Here is a 19,114-nt window from a genome sequence, read left to right as displayed (position 1 = left end):
ACTATATATAGGATCCAAGGTAGATTTGTACAGTGGTGTATTGCTGTCTTCTGCTTTGTTTCCTATTGCTTTATTAATAACTGCTAAAATTTGATTTGCCTTTTTTAATGCTACCAAGCAGAGGGGTGACATTTTCATGGGCTTGACTACTCAGGATAAGCCCAAAATCTCCTCTCTGAGGGGGTAATGTCTGGTTAAAGCCCATCATTTTATCATTTGAGCTTGGAATTTTTTCTCCCCTTTGCACAGTTTTGTCTGCCTGCAATTTTTCATTCCTGACCTTAATGCCCTGAATTACTTTTGCTTTATTACTCATCTTTTCCAGAGAAGAGCTTTCAGAGAACTTCTTTATCAATTGGCCAGGAAGAGTGAAAAAAAAGTCAGATTAAAAAGTATTTCTTGGAGTTGATGTTGCAGATTTTGGGGAAGGATTTTTTTTTTCAGGAAAACATTTGTGAGTGTCTCTGCAAGGCTGTCTTTATGAATAGAAAATATGAATCTGGTGAAAGAAAGGGGAGGGTCTTCAAGCAGAAGGCAGAATCAGGGGAAATGAAGGGATTAAGAAAATGTAAGTGAAGACAAAGTCAGAGGTGGAGACTAAGCCAAATACTTAGGAGTGTAAGAGCACAGAGCTTGTTCTTGCTGCTCAGCACCACAGAACAGTAATGGGCCTTAAGGGTTCCATGGAAAGGCAAAACAAATAGTACATTGAAATCTCTGGTGGTAGTACCATGCTGAGCGTCTTGGAAGAGGAAGGAGAATGGGATAGGATAGAATGGGATAGGATAGACTAGTTCAGTTGGAAGGGACCTACGATGATCACCTAGTCCAACTGCCTGACCACTGGGCTGACCAAAAGTTAAAGCAAGTTATTAAGGGCATTGTCCAAATGTCTCTTAAGCACTGACAGGCCTGGGGCATCGACCACCTCTCTAGGAAGCCTGTTCCAGTGTTTGACCACCCTCTCGGTAAAGAAATGCTTCCAAATGTCCAGTCTAAACCTCCCCTGGTGCAGCTTTGAACCATTGCCATATGTCCTATCGCTGGATACCAGGGAGGAGGGATCAGCACATCCCTTTCCGTGTCCACTTCTCAGGAAGCTGTAGAGAGCAATGAGGTCGCCCCTCAGCTGCCTTTTCTCCGAACTAGACAAACTCAGAGTTCTCAGCCGCTCCTCGTCGGACATGCCTTCCAGCCCTTTCACCAGCTTTGTTGCCCGCCTCTGGACACACTCAAGGACCTTAATATCCTTCTTAAATTGTGGGGCCCAGAACTGCACACAGTGCTCAAAGTGAGGCCGCACCATTGCTAAATGCAGCAGGAGAATCACCTCTTTTGACTGGCTTCTATCCGGAAGTGTAGGAAAGAAGCAGTTGTGGTACATAAAATCTGGAAATGGAGAAATGAGACTTCAGTGGCGCTCACTCAGCATCTCTGGAAAGCGTAAGATCTACTTTTCTCTCCTTCCACTCGCTGCCCCGGAGTCTCCATCAGCTAAAATGTCCCATTTTGTGCTGTTTCACTGGATTATGATACAGATCTTTATAGGTGAGTCTTCACCTGCTTTTTGTGTGCTTGCTCAGAAAACAAAAGTTTTATAAAATTAAGAACAGCGACGCTTGTTTTGTGAAAACAAAACAGTGAAAAAGGTCATAATTGTATACAGAACATCAAAAGTTTTCTTAACTTACTGAGTTAATACTGATCAAGAATTTTATTTTTTTTTCTTTTTAAAAATGTATGTGGTTTCCTCTGTATATGGGCTTGGTTAATTTTCTTGTCCCCACAAATTAACTAATTTCTTTACTACTGTTAAATGTGTGCTTCTGGCTTTGCTTCTTCATCTGTGTCTCTACCATACTACAGTGCTGACACAGCCCAAGCTAGGGAATTGAAATATTGAGAGAGTAATGAATGTATATACATGATAAAGAAAAGATTTTCTGAAACTCTGAGGGCTGTCTGCTGCTATAAATTGAGTATGGAAAAGCACAGCTGGAGATTCTTCTCCTTTAACTCCCAAATGTTCAGTTCAGGCATCTAAAATCTGAATCCTAAAAGAGATAGTAGTCAAAGAGTAACTTGGGAGACTGGGTCTTGCAAGTGTGGTTGGCATCGGCTACATTTCTGCATGCGCATTTAGGTATCAGCAATGCAGTTTCCAAATTGCCTGAGGTGGCTCAGAAATGTGGGTTAACCCACTGTCAGTGGGGCATGAGTTCCTAATGGGAGCTGTGCTTTTAAATCACTTAAGCATTTCAGGAAATTCTGTCTCAGGTGGCTAAATATTAATTGGCTAACCTCTGCCAGGATGAAATATTATGTATAACATCTACAGCAACTGCAGTGTTCTTAAACTGGTCTGAAAAGTAGTGGAAAAGTTTGCCCAGTGGCGAGAGACACTGAGGGACAAGAGGTGATCCATGCCCTGTTCAGGCAAGGTAACACAACCTCCACGGTGTCTGCTGCACAAGCGGAGCTTTGCCAGCGCTTTGCTGTATTTTTGTCTTTTGCCAGTCTCAGCAGAAGAAACAGAAGGTCTCTTTCCTTGCCATATCTTCAGCCTCAAAATAAATTGGAGGTACTTGCCTCCATTTGGTCTTATTTTCAAAAACTTTCTTATATGCAGAGCTACTGAAGGGTGAGACTGGCTGTTTTGTTACCTTCTCTTTAACTTGGCTCGGTGCTGAGAATGGGTAGTCTTGAGGCTCAGGAAACCAGCAGAGTGGGCAGTTAAATGCATCTTTTCTGTTTATCAGTCATTTTCTCTGCAATTTCATCAGTACAGAAGCTTCAAGAAGAAGTAGAAAAAAAAAAAAAAGGATTGATAGGGAAAAGATACCAAGTATCTTCTACAAAGCAGGAAAATTATTCCAGAAATAGATCAAGAAAAAAAAAAATTCTTTTTCGGCCAGCTGTCTTTGCTGGAGGATGTATGTCTTTGTCCATCCAATGACCAGTCTACAGGAGAGAAGACCACTACAACAGCAACTATTGGAGTTACTGCTTAATACCAACTGTCACTGAGGGTTGGTTCAAGAGAGAGTATATATAAATATGTGTATATCTGCATGATCTGAACAATTATGAATAGCTCTTTCTATTTTGGAAGATATATTAAACATCTGGAGTCCATTTCTCCCTCACTTGGACTAAGGATTTGGAGTGGCAAACCTCACTGACTTCAGTGGGACTACCCAGGCATAGCTGATGCTCAGGGTGCCTTGGGTCAAATCTGGATGCTTAATCTGCCACGAACAAGGGTAGGATTCCTCTCACAGTAAGACTAGCACAATATAACAGTCTGAGGAACCTCTTAATTTCAAAGACATGTTCTTTCAGTGCTATTTACTATTTCTTTCGGAAAATAGAATCATTTCGGTTGGAAAAGACCTTCAAGATCATTGAGTCCAAAAATGTCCAAATGTATCTGTGGAAGAGGCTGCAACTGAGAAGGAAGTTATTTAGTCCTTGCAGAAGTTCATACTGTTGAATCAAGGCTGTTGCAGTATTGAAGCTTTCTATACCAACCTACAGGGCAGGCAGATGTTAGCAACATTAGCTTCACATAAATTAAAAGAGGATTTGAAACTGCAAAACCTATAACTTTCTAGCAAAATACTGGTGGGAAACTGCACTGGAGACAATCTGGTGCCTTTTGTCTTCTCTCTTCTTCCTTCTATTATTTATTTATTTATTTAATAAGTTCAGAGCTCTGCTTCTTTCAAAGAGAAAAGCAGGTAAATTTTCCTTTGTTAAAGGATTGCTTAATGAAGCTGCTTTTGTGCTGTGCAGGACTGGGATGATATAAGATCAGAAGATGAGCCCATTTTGCCTCTAGCAGCAGTGACCTTAACTCCAGGAACAGTTCAAGCTGGTCGTGGTTTTGCACATATCTTTGTTGGGGTGACTTGAAAATATGTGTTAACCTGCTCAGTGACTAACGCCCTGCTCCCCTAGGGATACTTTCAAGGTCAACTGGATGAACCGTTTTGTTCTGTCATCACAGAAAGAGGCTGTTTTCTCTGTTAGTTTTGCTGTAACAAGGCAAATGAACCTACCCTTTCCAAGGACTAAAACAAGCAGCCATCTTGTAAAGCCTTATCCTGTATTCAGGAATTCATTTTTTGGCACATTTCTACCTTCATTTCACTGCAAAAGCTTCTGCCCTTCACACCATATTGCATGTTGTTTTGTCTGCCTCTACTCTTTTAGCATTTGGAGCTGTGGAAACCTGAACGAGTTGGCTTACCTTGCCAATGGGATAAGCAATAATGAAGCTGAAATGTCATCCCAATAACAAGTCATGAGGCAGCCTGCCACAGACTAAAACCTCACCTGGGGAATAGTCCATTAAAGACAAAACAAAAGAGACATGGACACAGTTGGAAGCATCTGTTTGCTATCTGGGAGTCATGCCAAAAAGAAAAGGCATTCAAACAGCTGGCAAAATAGAAATGTTTGGCAAGCCAGGGCCAAAGCTGGTGATAATAGCAGCAACTGCTGTAAGTCCTCTTTGGGGCAAGCAAGCTGGCCATGAGATGTCAGATCTGCAGGATGATCCTCTTGCTGCAGTAGAGAACCAGATCTGGATGCTCCCCAGGTCCCTGAGTTCCTGCTCCACCATATGTAAATGATAACATGGGGAAAAAAGGCAACAACGTAGGAGGACCGACACAGACTAGGTGAATGTAAACCAGAAAAGATTTGTTCCTGTACAGGAACCTTTTTTGTATAGTGCCTTTCATGAAGAAGAAAACCCTTTTAGGGCAACCTGGGAACTGCATAGGCAGTTAAAAGGGAACAGTATGTAGCAAAGATTCAAACCAGATGCTAAGGTGGGTGTTGGCTGTAAACACCAAGTAAAGCTGGTTATCAAGAGTAAGAGCACAAGGACAGCATGCATATGCTCTTTTTAACATCAGTATAATGCTAGCAGTTAAAACATCTATGTATACAGTCCTCTGCAAAGTAAGTGGGATAGTTGGCAGGACTTGCTCAGAAACAGAAAAAGCAGTGCCCTTTCTAAGAACAGGTTCCCATAGACAGATCCCACTGCTCTGCCAGCTTAATTAGGCCCTAATTTCATACATGAATAGGTATTTTGGACCCTGCTATTGAGACTGTCAGTGAAAGGAAACTGTGACAGCATTTCCTTTTTGAAGGAGATGATGGTGAACTGAGAAAACCAGATGTATTTCACACCAGGTTTCTGAACAACTTTCAAACGGTCTCTTAGGAGAGGAGATGGGATGGGAGCGGAGTTCCCAAACTCCATTTGCAGAGGTCTATTCCACACTTGGGCTGCCAGTGACAGACCTCAGCTTTGCTCACCACATCTTTGATGTGAGCGATGTATTTTGTGAGCAGCCCTCCAGCACCTGGTCAGGGCCAGAGCATGGAGCCCTCCAGCAGCAAGGCAATGTCTGCGAGCTCCTGGCTGTCGCCTGTAGTGCCCCGGGCCGTCAGCTGCACCAGGCTTCAGGAGAAGGCACAGGGGATCGGTAACTGTGCCCTGCCTGCAGGCAGGAATGTTTCTTTTCCTGCCTCATTGTGTTGCATAGGTAGAGTCGCCCATCGGAGACTGCCAACACTCATCTTTCCTTGTTCTTCCTTGACAGTGCACACCGCATCCGAAGCTGTTGTTAGAGGAGTAATAGGGCAACCTGTTCAGTTGCCTTGCTTCTACCAGGTGTCACGACAGAAGGACATCTCCGATATGTGCTGGGGCAGAGGTCCCTGCCCAAATTCAAAGTGCAGTAATAAAATTTTGCACACCACTGGGAATAGGGTGACGTTCAGAAAATCTCAGAGATACAGTCTCCGGGGCTATATTTCCTATGGAGATGTGTCTCTCACGATTGGGAAAGTGAAGGCAGAAGATGCAGGTACATACTGCTGCCGCGTAGAGATCCCAGGTTGGTTCAATGACATCAAACGGAACATGCGGCTGGAGGTGGTCAGAGGTGAGTTTGGGGGCCTTCATGATACAGCCAGCAGGGAGAAAACTCTCACTGGATAGGAGTTGAAAATTGGAGTCTACATGTGCTTTCTTTGTTTGTTTGCTTTGGCAAAAAGTGTTTTTCCTAAATTTTGTGGTTTTCAAGGGTGGTCTGCAACCAGTTGCCAATTTGAATCACATTCAACAAGCAGTTTTGAAGAGAAAATAGTAACTTTTACCCTATTTTTGCCTTTCAAATGAAATATTTGATTTCTCATTGTGTATCTACATTTGATGTTTTAAAAGATGATGGAATTAAAAAAGGGGTTTATCATTGAAGAGCCCTTGGAATGAAATTCAGTTTTTCATTTGGGGTGAACCCCAATGCCAAAAAAGCTTTAATTTGGTTCACATCATAAGGAGACCCACATGTTTAGAAATTTTGTCTCAGAGCCTTAAAGGACTTTTTCCCCTTCCTTACTTTATCCTGCAGCTCAGCAAAATAATAGGGTCTTACAAAGTCGAGAAGAGGCTGAAAAGCATTACAAAGGACAGAAAAAATGATGGTACCCACCCTCCACACTGCAGAAAGATAATTTTTTTTTTACTTTTACAGGGTGTTCAGGAATGCAATTGGTGCTGATGTACACAGCACTCTTGTATGCTTGTTGTAAGCTATGTAATGGGGCGGGGGGGGGGGGGGAATGCTGCAATCCCATGTCTATCCCTGAGTTTGAGGGCAACAGAGTTCATAAACAAGGACCGGTTGAAAAGATTAGCAAGAAGCTGGTAGCTGAAAATCGAGCCATTTTATTTATTTTATTTTTAGGAGGACATTGAAAAGCAAAATCACAAAGTTTGCAAGTTTTGGGGTTCTACCACACAAGATTCTGGCCCTTCCATTTCTGTAAGAGGGTCAAGGAGGGGTTGTTTGAAACCTACTGAAAAAAAAGAAAAGCAAATCTGTAAATCTGGGAATTACTCTGGCTGGGGCGTGTTTTCTGCTAATTAAACAACCTTTTTAAATAGCAACTCTCCCACCTTCATTCTCAGTATTTTAGCAGCTAGGTAATTTTCATTCATTTCTGTGTTGGCTTTACTTAGGGTCAGTTGTGAATGCTCTGATCTAGCTTTTCTCTTGGCTATGTTTTTTCCATGCAGCCCCTCCAGTGATGACAACCACCACAAGAAAGGCTCCCGTTTCCCCCAAACGTTTTAGAAAAACAACTCTTGCTCCCCAAGCAACCTCTGATCATCAAACAGCAGCAGACACTGCTGTCCTCCTGACAACCACCATCCCCGAAGCAACAACTGCAACCTCTGATCATCAAGCAACAGCAGAGACTGCTGTCCTCCTGACAACCACCATCCCCGAAGCAACAACTGCAACCTCTGATCATCAAGCAACAGCAGAGACTGCTGTCCTCCTGACAACCACCATCCCCAAAGCAACAACTGCAACCTCTGATCATCAAGCAACAGCAGAGACTGCTGTCCTCCTGACAACCACCATCCCTGAAGCAACAACGGCAACCTCTGATCATCAAACAACAGCCGAGACTGCTGTCCTCCTGACAACCACCGTCCCCGAAGCAACAACTGCAACCACCGAGTCTCCAGCAGTAATTACACTGGAGACCATTGCTCCCCCAACATTTGCTGTCACAGAAAATTATACTATTCCAGCAACTGTGGTGACAACCAGTGCTCTCCCAGATTTTCCAACTGGTTTCCAAGAAGCTGACATGAGGACTGAAGATGATGATGTGTTCTGCACAGCAGAATCTGTCCCTCTTCCTGGAGATACAAAGGGTAACCAGCACCAATCCTTTCCTTTTTCTGTGTAGCAGAGATGGTTTGTGTTAGCCTGACTCTGGCATCATAGAGACTCTCCAGATACTTATATTTGTATCTGGGAAGTTTTCTCTGAGATGCCTATAGGTCTGTCTCAGTAGGTTTAAGGAAACACAGGTCAAATGTTGTGGATGATGCCAAACTGGGGTGAATGGCCGAGATAACAGAGGGTCAGGCTTGCATTTAGACGAGTTTTAACAGGCTGGAGAAATAATGTGACAGAAACCTCATGATGTACAACGGAAATAAATGCAAAGTCCTGCACCTGGGATGGAGTAAGAGAGATTCACTCAACTATGCACTGATTTTTTTCTTGATTTGGGAAAGACAATTGAAACGGTCTGCTGAAAAGGTTAGTTTAGAGCATGTTCTGCATGAGCAATCAAGTCAGTGAGAATTCAAAACATGCTTAAAATTGAGTACTTACATTGTCATCCCATATGAAGGCTGCTGTTATTATTAATATTTAGTTGATCAGAGTGACCTATTATTATCCTAACCATTCCTAGGTTGCTACTTATCCACATCAGTAACTTTTTTTCCACAGATTGATGTCTGCACACAAGGCTGGTTTTTGTACATTTTGGGGGTCTTCTATCACTTGGACTTCTTTCTGACCTGAACCTCTGAAGACAGGTTTTCTGTATCATCTCCTGTCTTCCAGCACTAAGGATGTGCCCCAGTTAAACTTGGCAACAATTAATTACATCCACAGCTGATCAGTTAAAACATGTAAACACTGGCCATGCTCGTAAAGTAACTCAGTTATCTGGGTAGGATGAGCTGCAGACATGAAAACCAAGGTGCAGATTTTCACCTCTTAGTTGCAGATGCAGAATTGTGCAAGCAATTCTGAATGCCATATGAAGACCCTCCTAATCAGTGATCGTTATAAGCATTACTTTTTACTTTGTTTCAGTCACTACCAAATTGCCAAGTACACTTCCAACTGCAGAGGGAACTAAAAGTGCTCACACTTCTCTCACAGTGGAAGACATGCCAACTGCAGGTGAGTAGGATAATGTTGCGAGGTCAGAAGTTGCACGTTCAAAGAAATGAAGAAGTTGTCATAAGCAAAAGGATTGCCCATTCTTAAGAGTGTACTGATAGCTATTAATTGCATCTGGAAGTAAGAGCTGTTTGGGGTCCACACAGAAATTGTTTGAGATCAGGATGTAACAACAGCTGAGAAAAACATGTTTTTAAGCCTCTGAAGGAAGTAGACTTTGAGTCACTCACTACTGTTGGGTATCTCAGGTCTGCGAGAAGTTAAGAACTGGTCTTTGTCACCACCCAAGCTGAATCCTCAGATATCTGATTTGTCATCACCGTGAGTTCATTGAGCTTTCCATTTTAAATCCTCCCTGAGTGTTGTGAGCCTTGAACCTCACTGAGTATATTCAGCCAGATGTGGCTGCAGGCTCAGATCTCCAGTGCCTAACATGTGTCCGTGGTCATGATGGAAAGCAGCAGGCAATTACCACAAATATCAGCCAGTCCTTCAACAGAAAAGGAACTGGAAAGCAGCAGGCAATTACCACAGATATCAGTCAGTTCTTCAAGAGAGAAGGAACTGGTATACAAAATTCTACCATGTCTGAGAAATGAACAAACTTACATGAAGTTCGCACTTTATGTCTCTCAGTCAAGTATAAAAGTAGAATGGCTCAAGTTACTCAATTGTGATAGCCTGCCCACCAGATGCCCTCAAACAAGGACTTGAAAATAGGAAAGCTAAAATTCAAGGATGACATGTCATATTTGGCTGTTAAGAGAGTCCTTTTAGTTTCAAGTAGTGCCAAGAATCTCTTCATTCTTAAAAACACAGTATTTAGATTTTTGCAGGTCTTCTTTTGCTAGACCTAGAGACTTACAATAGAAATAGAGTTTAGGAAACTGTTGCTTTATGCCCCAGAGAGGGCTCACGGAAGAGACTAAACTGGTCTCTTGAGCATTTGTAAGGGTTTCTCACCCCTGCCTCACTTGTCATCTTTCTGATATAGTTCTGGATAATGCCTATATTCTGCCATTGTAAACAGGAAGTTTTGCAAAGGGTCTTACCTCTGGGATTCTGGGGGCAACTTAAGTTGTGATCGTGGGGTAGAAAGAGCTATCACAAAAGCAATAACAGCAGAAAAATATACTGTGCTTATGTGAGTCATGTATACTCCCACCCATGCGAAAACTTGTGTCATGCTATTTCTGAGAGCCAAACCGTCATAATGTGTGAAAACATTGCAGCATAATTGAGCACTGTCTAGTAAGAGCCATAAGCCAAGTTAAGTTCTTGACTCAGTCTCCTTTTACTCTGTGAAATAATGCACTAAATGGACCAACTTCAGCCTTATTGTAATGTAAGAGAAGGCTAATTTGTTGCTGAACTCTGTGTTGATGTTAGCACAGTGGCTGGAAGAGAAACCTATGGTTGAGAGAGCCCTCCATCTCCAAGCACAATTCTTGCCAGATAGGTTGGGTTAGCTGGGGTGGTTGGTTCCTGCTGATCAGGCTCTGATTTAGTTTCTCTTCTGCCTTCACCTGCTTTTCCCCAGCAGCAACCCCTCCAGCAGCAACCACGCTTCAGACCTCAGAGAGAACCCTTGCTCCTTCAGGTATGGAAAGTAAGAAGCAATAGTTGTTCCTATCAGCCAGGCTGTGGCATGCTTCCAGAAAGTTTAATTTTGACTTGTGGGACATGTATGTTGGAGGGAGATATGCACTTGTGTATTTGGGGGTAGTTCTGCTGAACTTCCCTGCCCTGCCTTTCCCCATAAAACAGGCATACAGCAACATGCAATGTTCAGGTATCCCTGGGATTTTTAGCCCTTGATAGAGTTTTATTACCTATATTTGTTTAGCTGTAGTGCTTATTAGCCATAATCTCTTTTCTACTTTAGTGCAAATTTCTAGCTACAGTTGCATGTGTATGAGCTACCTGTGCCCTGTCCATGTCTTTGTTAAAATGCAAGCACATTATTTGGTACGTGGAGACAAATCAACTCAGCTCTTGTAGAGAGCTGATCAGAACTGAGGAATTTTGGGGAGATTAGGTTATTCACTGAATAACATACTCTGAAAAGTTAAAAGTAGAAAAAAAGCAATTTTTTTTCTCTAATGGGATTATTTGTGACCATCTGATCACCCCCATCAGCATGTGACGTTCTGGGTGTCTCATGCATATAAAGTTTCCTTTGGCTGTGGTCTTCAGCACCGCAAGCGTGTTACATAGAGATGCCTCGACAACTGACTCATCTGGTCCTTGGTACATTTTGCTCAGATGGAGGATCCATGGTTGTTCTCTTGTTAAACCTCTGAAAGCACTACTCATCACAGTCTTTCTATACATTAGGGCATGACCTAAGGCATAGGAGCTTTCCTGTCACAGGATGCAAGCTGAGGTTTTGATTCACTAAACTGAGTGACTCCTCTGTTTTTAAGATGCTGCTAAACATTGGGCGCTTCCTGTGACAGATCAAGTGCTCCAAATAATACTTAAATATTTCAGTACTTTGTAGCATGAGGTCACGATGAGCTAAGGCCCAAGCCTAGATTAACTTTTTGTGACTTTAAATTCACTAGCAAAAGTAAGAGAGTAGGATCATAGAATAACAGCAGAAAAGTTTGCTGCAAGGGTTCTTGAGCATTCATTTAATTCACCCCTATTTCCAAAGCTTAGAAAGCTAGAACTGAATTATTCTTAATATCCCTAGATAGAAAAAAAATGCATTATCTTCACAGAGCTTTCCTAAAACCGTGGTAAGTTATCTGAATGTAAGGAAGTTCCCTGTGGTTTTCAGTACTAACGCAGCCTGCAAAAACTGCGATCACACTTAAGTCTGACCACAGTTAAACTGAGGCAGTTCCTCCACTTAGACTTGTACCTTGTTTACTACCTCTGCTCTCTATGACATCTTGTCATGCTTACAGAATTGAAAACTCTTTCACAGCAGACTGGTTTCTACTGTCTTGCTTCATGGGCTCTCCCTGGGAAGCCTCCCTTTTCCTTGATGAAGACTGACATTTCCCAATGACTGCCTGACAGACCACTTGTGGCGGAAACAGATTGTTCCCTTTTGGTTGCAAGGTGCTTTTTTTCTCCTACTCAGGGCCAGACTTTGCCCTCCTCATTCCCTGAGAGTTCATTACTCCTTGACTAAAGCAGTGACAACCACAGTGGCCCTCACTCCTTCAGGTGACTGTGCCAGTAATAATTTCAATCTCTTTTATTTCAGCAAGTTCAGACGGCAATGCTGAGAAACATGATGTTAACAGAGACAAGGTAAAACTTCCTCTAAGTTTCAAGAAGCCAGAAGGACAGCAGGACATGCTAGTGATTTTCGATATATTCATACTAAAGGGACAGTGTTTGCAAACAGTAGCTTGAACTTTTGTTTAGAAGCTCAGGAACCATCTAGTCATCTTTCCAGTGGATAGAGCCAAAGTCTGTGACCATCCCATCTGGCTTGGACACTTCAGAAAAACCTCATCCCCCTGACACCCCTGTAGGAGAGGCACAGGTAGCATCCTCGGGGTGTGGCCAGGCAAAAGGCAACTTAGGAGGGTTGTTATGCTTCCCTGTCTCTAATTAAGAGAAGGATGAGGGTGACTAAGCTCCTACTTTAGACATCTTATTAAGAAGTTCATGTTAAGCGGGACGAATCTAGGCTCAAATGCTTCAGAGGAAGATTTATTAAATACTTAACGTAATTCATGTTGTTTATCATGATCAACCTGATGTGTCTTCTCCATACTTTGTACAGGCAAGCTCAGAAAAGCATTGCGAACTCCAGCCCAATGCAGATATTTCAGAGCTCTTAGCTGCTAGGGCAACACACTCCTGCGTGAATAGGTCTGAAGTAAACATGCTTCTAAAGCCTTTTCAGTTTTTCTTTTCTCCCTTCCAGTTCCCCAGCTATGCTATTCTCATTGCCTGTCTCCTAGCGGTGTTCATTCTTTTCATATTGATGCTCTCGTTGTTGTTTTGGAAACGTAAGTATCCCTAAGCACATAATTGATTAATGTTTCTAATGCTGGCCTAGTGCAGATGTCCTTCTGTATCTCTGGTTAATCTTCTGGTAAATCTGCCGTGGCCCTGTGACAGCACTCTGTTCATTTTATGGGGGTTGCTGTCCTTACTCCAGGACTGTGTCACCACGAGGAGACCAGGGAGCATGAGTTGGTGGGGATGCAGCAGGAGGAAGCCTGTGCAAAGAACATGTTCACTCACTTGTTGCAGGTCTGGCTCATCTTGTTGGCTCTTGCTTTATAGTAAAGTGGTCCCATAGATTCCTGGAATTGCTCCTGACAGACATTGGCGTAACTTAAATCAGAATGAGATCCTTTCTTTTCTGCTTAGCTCACAGAAATTTTGCAACTTACTATCTTTGTTTCTGAACTCATTTGACTGATTCATTAGAATTGCAGATTCCTTTTTGCCATTGTGACATTAATATTATTTTGCTTCTAGGTAAACACACAAAGAAGTTTATAATAAAAAGGTAATCCATTTTGTAATTTCTTTTAAAAGTTCCAATGTAATTTTTCTTAGAGGCAGGAAGGTATTGGCCACTGATTCTAATGGGTGTAGTATTGGCTTGTGGTGCTGACTACCAAAGTTATATTATGAGCAAGCTTCAGATAACTTCACCCTAGAAAATCAAACGGTGGTTCATGGATACTGCTGCTATGTACTGATGAACAGACATCCAGAGCACCGGAGAACTTCAGCAACTGGTACTTACTGTTACGTAGTAACCCCAGCTTAAGGAAGTACCTAATCTGCTTTATTCTTTGATCAAATACCAGAGCATGACCCTGGTGGGGTTATTTTAAAGAAATGAAGAGACAAATGGTTATGATGATCAACTGACAAAATGATTGCTCAGAAAGGGATCAGGGATTTACGGACAGTCCTCCATGGAGTGGTAATTCATGCCAATACACAAAGAATGGGCCCCATGAAGGGCACACTGCAGCAGTGTGGCAAACCAAGCTTTCCACCACTAGATAAATCTTGCAGCTCTCATGGGGCCACTGCACCTTCTCACACACTCTTTGGGTCACGCTGAAGTATCTGAGGTGATCACTGAGGTGATCGCTTTGAGGCAGATATGAAATAGGAAAGTATGGTGAGTCACTCTGTGCAGGTGGTACTGATAAATTCATGTCTTCTGGCTTATCTTCAAAAAAGGATTTTCTCTAGACAAACCACAGGATAGTCCAGTGAAGTATCCCTTTGCCAAAGACCAATAATTTTTTCAATGGTAGATGGTCTCCCACTGCATACCCCACCTAGGAGATAAGGCTTGGGGGCCAAGGAGGGACTCTTTTCTAATCCCATGGTGGTTATCCTACAGCTGTCATTATGAGATCTGAACAGCCCTTTCCTATCCATTAGAAGAACATAAGCAAGGTAAATACTTCAGTGGTGCAATGCCTACTTCTTACACCAGAGAAGTCAGTGGACTCAGTAGCTTCTGGTCTCCATTTCAATGGGAATTTGTTGATGTTACAAATAAAAGAAAGGATGCTCTGAAGCAGCAATGTGCTTTTGCCCCATCCATAGTGATCTATGCTTCTCACTACAGCCTTGGACGAGCGGAAGACCTTGAAAAAGTTTTTAGTGGCGCTGAAGGAGAAAACAGCGTTTTTTCCCTATGAAGAGCTCCTACATCATCTGTAGATGCCATGGAAAATGAAAAGGGCCTGTTTCATGCTGCATTGAGAGATGCTTATGAGCCCTCAAAATACCAATGGGTGTAAACCAAAGGCCAAAGCTTCGACTGTGAAAATTTAAAATCTTTGTGCAAATTTTGCCATGTCACCTTTAAAATGCAGTGCATGAAGAAGCTTCTTTGAGAAGGTGCTTTATGCATTATTCATAGGTTTTTCTGGCATCTGCCTTCTTACTGATACCATGTTACAGAACTGAATCTGCTTTCCTCCATTTTTACTAATGCACTTCCTTGAATACAACTTATACTGTGAGGAACAGAAGAGAGAAGAAAACATGGAATGCTGCCTAACTTCAAATTGCCAAAAAAAACCCAAAAGAAAAAAATCGGCAAATACAGTTCTTATTGCTTTTATATAATCAAGAGAAAAATTAAGCCACAAGAATGCTGCGAGTATAAATAAAAAATGCAGATTACTTAAGGAGTACCAATGCTGCCTGTGATTCAGCATGTTAGAATGACCCTTGGAGACTATGTTAATAAACTTTGTAATTTACCACTAGCAATTGTATTTTTTATGCCACATCCTAAGGCATTTGAACAGGAGATAGTTATTCCCCAGGTGTTGAAATGACTGGTGTGCTGTCTCAGCTCTCCAAAGAAGTACTGCAGCATTTCCAGAGGTGGGAAAATTCCCAGAAGACCAACCTGTAGGGAAATTTTTCTATCCTGCTCCCACAAACCCCCATACCACTCATTTGTAAATCCATGTCTCCCCCAATGATGTGCATAAGGGATCCCCAGTCGTTTGTTTAGAGTTGCATTTTTGTCCTCACGACAACGACCTGCAAACCCAGCAGCTCTCGTGGTGGAGTCTGCTTGGCAACGCAGACCTGCACCATCCAGCCCCAGGGTGCTTCATTTAGGGCCCCAGCACCCAGTCACAGGTTAGCATAGTGCTGTCTGGCTGGGTTTTGTGTGGATGAGACTGGGCTGCCCAGTCCCACCAGTGCTGCCCATTTATCTTTTAGAGAAGCTGCAGATGAGAAGCACAACACAGAGCGCAGCCGCATCTTGGAAACTTGGCCGTCCCTCCAGGTGCCCATGGGAGGTGGGTGAAGCCACCTCAGTGTTTCTGAGTAGCATAGGCAAAAATCCTGTGATTTCCATGGAAAGGCTCTGGGGACACTAAAAACAGTGAAGAAGAGATGAAGGGTGGCATTCACCTGCTGCTGCTCCTGGTGGGACAGAAGGGCTGTGGGGGAGAACATTGCTGCTGCTGGGGACAGAATTTGTCCCCAGTCCTTCTCCGCAGCAACAAGCTGCCCCCACACTCCCACCCCATCCTCAGGGGCACTGCCAGGACCTGCCATCCCTGTTCCCAGGACTTTGGCGTCACAGAGCTGGCAAGCAGGCTGTGGCTGTTTAGCTGCTCAGACGTATCCCTGTGTTGTGCTTAGGGCTGACCCTGAGGATGGGGATGGTTTGGACACTGTGGACTGCATGGGCACGTGTGTGGTTAGCACAGGGGGGGCAGCTCAGCTCCACGCTGTGGACCTTGGCTCGGCCCTGGGCTGCCTGAGCAGGAGACAGGGCTGCTGGCAGCACAGAGCGGTCCAGGGAAGTCCGAAATCCTCCCTGTTATCCTCAAGCCCTGTAAATGCTGCCATAATGATAGCTCTGCAGCACTAACCTTGTCTTCTACTCAGCTGGGAAAACTGGAGCCTTCGAGTGGCCGCGGGGTGGATCAGCAATGCATGGCAGAGCAAAGCCCATCATTTCGCCATGCTAATTGCACGCTTTCTGAGGGAGCTTTTGCTTGTGTTTCAGCTGGCTTGAGATTTAGGCTTTAAAAACTAGACTGAGTTGGTAACCAGCCTGGGGGCATTAGTGAAGTGGGACTGGCCATGGAGGCTGGGGGATCATCTACGGGGTACGCTGCAGAGCTTTCGTGTATCTCATCGGGGTCCTCACCAACTCTGCTGCAGTGACGACGGGAACGGCACGGGAGAAGGTTCAAATCCACGACACTGTTATCTCCATTGCCTGGAGTTCAGCAGTCACTGCTATGGCAACTCCGGGCAATGACAACTTGAAGTAAGAGCACATTGTGGGAATAGCAGTTGATCAGAAGACAACGTTGTGTGGCAGCTCTGGACTTCCCTGCTAGTCATGCTCAGGGCTGCGGTGAGACTTTTTGACTCTACAGCATCTTCTCACAGACCATGAGTTAAGGATGAGCGGGGGAGGTTCCTCTTTGGGGTCCCTCTCAGTCTCGCCTGGGTTCAGCACCCTGGTCCAGGGGCACGGTGGGAGGCAGAAGAGAGTCCCCGAGCAGAGGATGTGGGCTGCAGGCTCCCAGGTTGGGTTTGGTCAGCTGAGACCTGTGTCTGCTCCACGCTGGTCAGTGTGGCTGCTGCTGTTCCCAACACACAGCACGTGCTGAGCCTGGGGGCCTGGCGCCCGACACAGCTTCTAGGCATGAATCCCACACATATCTGTAAGGAATAAAAGGGGAACCCCCCCCCCCCAGTTTTGATGTACTCCTCATAAAAAAAAAAACAAAACACAACAAACCAACACCTTTTTTTTTTTTTTCTCCCCAAGTAAACCTGCTAATTAAGCCAGCAATATCTTAATTGCAACTTCCAATTGGCAGGGCTGGGCCAATCGTTTTGCTCTTATTAATTAGCTCTGCACTAATGACTTCTTTAGAGCAGGGCTGGCTCTTGCTGGGGAAGGTTCTAGCACATTGGCTGTGGCGCTGGCTGGACTTGCAAGGCCCTGCTTTGGGGAGTTGCACAAGGGCAGAAGAAATCGGAGCCAACAAAGTGAGTTTGATCTGATCAGCCATGTGGAAATGCAGCCCAGAAATGCCGTAGGGAAGCTGTAAGTGTAACTTATGTCACTGAGCATTTTTATTTATCTTTTTATCCACCGCAATTATTGAGGCTGAGGTTTGGGTTTAGAGCGGCAATTGGAAGCAAGGAATCTGGGAGGCTTGTATTTAAATGAAAATACATCGAAGTAATTTCTGGGGAACTGACCCTGGCTGTCAGTATGTTCAGTGAAAGGTTAAAGGGAGCCTTTTAAAATGTAGCTGGAGGAAAAAGAAATGCTGTTGTCCAAAAGCAACAGAAACCCCAGAATGCAGTTTCTGGGTCTAGTGGAGAAAAACCGGATGAAAGCAGCAGGTTTTTAGAAAGAAAAGACTGTCAGAGAGTACGTCATTGGCATCTGGAAATGTTAGCCTTTATTTTTAAGACACTTACCTTGGGAGGCAAGGAAGAAGTGCACTTGAGTAAAGATAAAGCACTGCAGCCAAGAAAACCCTCTGGTAAGCAGCTTAAAACAATACACAGAGTTTTAGCTGCAAAGCCCTACAGGGGCCAGTGCTTCAGACTGGGAAAACTTTGACAAAAGGCAACCTGGCCCCTGGCAGCTGCTGTGAGGCTCATGCTGTTGTGTTGTGGGATGCAGGTTTCCTCAAGAGTTGCTTTGCTACAACTTGTTGCTACCTGTTGAACTTGGTGAAAAGCATGTCCCCCTGCAAAGTCTGCCCATGTGCACCTTCGCCCTGCCCTCCTGTGCCTCCCAGAGAGCTGCCAATGAGCGAAGCCATTTGCTTTAAAGATGCCATGTGTTTCCCCCAAAAACGCCAGTCCCCCTAGACCTTGCCTCTCACCATCTCTCACACTGCACTAAGACCTGAAATCATCCAGGTTTAATGCCTCTCCCCAGTGCTCTGAGCTGCTGAAATTATTGCAGCGTTTATGGGCTTGTGCTGGGAGCCTGTGGCTAGAGCGAAGCAGGTTTTAATTTGTTCAGAGTCCACGTCAAGCCTAAATGGTGTTATATCTGGGGAGTCTGGCTCTGCTCCATGGACCAATGTGGTTAATTAATGAAGGATTTAGCTTTTGGTCCAAGTAATAATTTTCACTGGACCCCAGTACTTTGTGGACAATTGTCTGTATCAAAATGACCGATTAAATTGGGTAAAGGAGGTCTGATGTGAAGAGATAATGACTGAACTACCCAATTAGTATGGAGGAGGTACAGAAAAGCAATTAAAAAGGGAGATCTGAATATTTTGGAACATGGGATTGGCTAATGAGAAAACAGGAGGAAATACTGAAAAAAAAAGGCAAACACTGAGTTAGGAATACAAATCCTTTAAAGAGAAGCCAGAGAAGTGAATTAAATATCATTTTGAGATTAATGAGATCTCTCTTAATAGACTTTATTGGAGCTGACTGCTCTGATAGTCCCTTTCCATCTCAGCAGCACATTTCATTATGTTTCCAGGTTTGTTTCTTAGCCTTAATGTGCTTTCCTAGGCATTTTTTAAGGTCAATATAAATAAATCTCTGGGTTCCAAAGGTGGAATCTAATTGGAGCTTAAGAAAGAGCAAGCAGAAGGGAAGAATGTGGCTGCGTACATAGGAAATTAGAAATAAGAATAAATAGCATCATGGGACTTGGGGAAAGAACAGAGATAACCGCACAGTGTGAGATGAATGCATGAAAAAGTGGAAAATTTTAGCCTGGTAGAAAGAGGAAATGGGACGTGCTGCTGCAGACATGACAGCAGATGGCAAAATCGAGCTACAGAGACAGAGCAGAGAAACAGCTGGAGAGGTTAGAAGAG

The 19,114-nt window shown here is 43.7% G+C and overlaps 1 protein-coding gene across 2 annotated transcripts; it reads left to right on the top strand.

Moving 5' to 3' along the window:
• Positions 1–1,343: 1,343 nt before the first annotated feature.
• On the top strand, positions 1,344–15,028 carry LOC128155089 (T-cell immunoglobulin and mucin domain-containing protein 4-like). Of its 2 annotated transcripts, XM_052816612.1 has the most exons (10): positions 1,349–1,548; positions 5,622–5,966; positions 7,103–7,753; positions 8,715–8,804; positions 10,345–10,404; positions 12,025–12,071; positions 12,697–12,781; positions 12,934–13,028; positions 13,260–13,290; positions 14,380–15,028. In XM_052816612.1, the coding sequence occupies exons 1-9, from the start codon at positions 1,404–1,406 to the stop codon at positions 13,281–13,283; spliced, it is 1,542 nt and encodes a 513-aa protein (XP_052672572.1). In that variant the 5' UTR covers positions 1,349–1,403; the 3' UTR covers positions 13,284–13,290; positions 14,380–15,028. The 2 variants fall into 2 exon arrangements, with proteins under 2 accessions (XP_052672573.1, XP_052672572.1); XM_052816613.1 differs by lacking the exon at positions 13,260–13,290 and having other exon boundaries at positions 1,344–1,548.
• Positions 15,029–19,114: the final 4,086 nt, after the last annotated feature.

This window comes from Harpia harpyja, chromosome 20 (assembly GCF_026419915.1).
Source record: "Harpia harpyja isolate bHarHar1 chromosome 20, bHarHar1 primary haplotype, whole genome shotgun sequence".
In the NCBI taxonomy this organism is placed as follows: domain Eukaryota; kingdom Metazoa; phylum Chordata; class Aves; order Accipitriformes; family Accipitridae; genus Harpia; species Harpia harpyja.
Note: the sequence above shows the minus strand (reverse complement) of the source record. Positions and strands in the feature narration are given on the sequence as shown.

Bases quoted from the DNA above. Each gene is read 5' to 3' on its own strand.
- LOC128155089 (XM_052816613.1), top strand. From the start codon at position 1,404: ATGAGACTTCAGTGGCGCTCACTCAGCATCTCTGGAAAGCGTAAGATC. The intron at 7,754-8,714 runs GTAACCAGCACC...ACTTTGTTTCAG, and splicing joins TCTTCCTGGAGATACAAAGG to TCACTACCAAATTGCCAAGT. The intron at 12,072-12,696 runs GTAAAACTTCCT...TCTCCCTTCCAG, and splicing joins ATGATGTTAACAGAGACAAG to TTCCCCAGCTATGCTATTCT.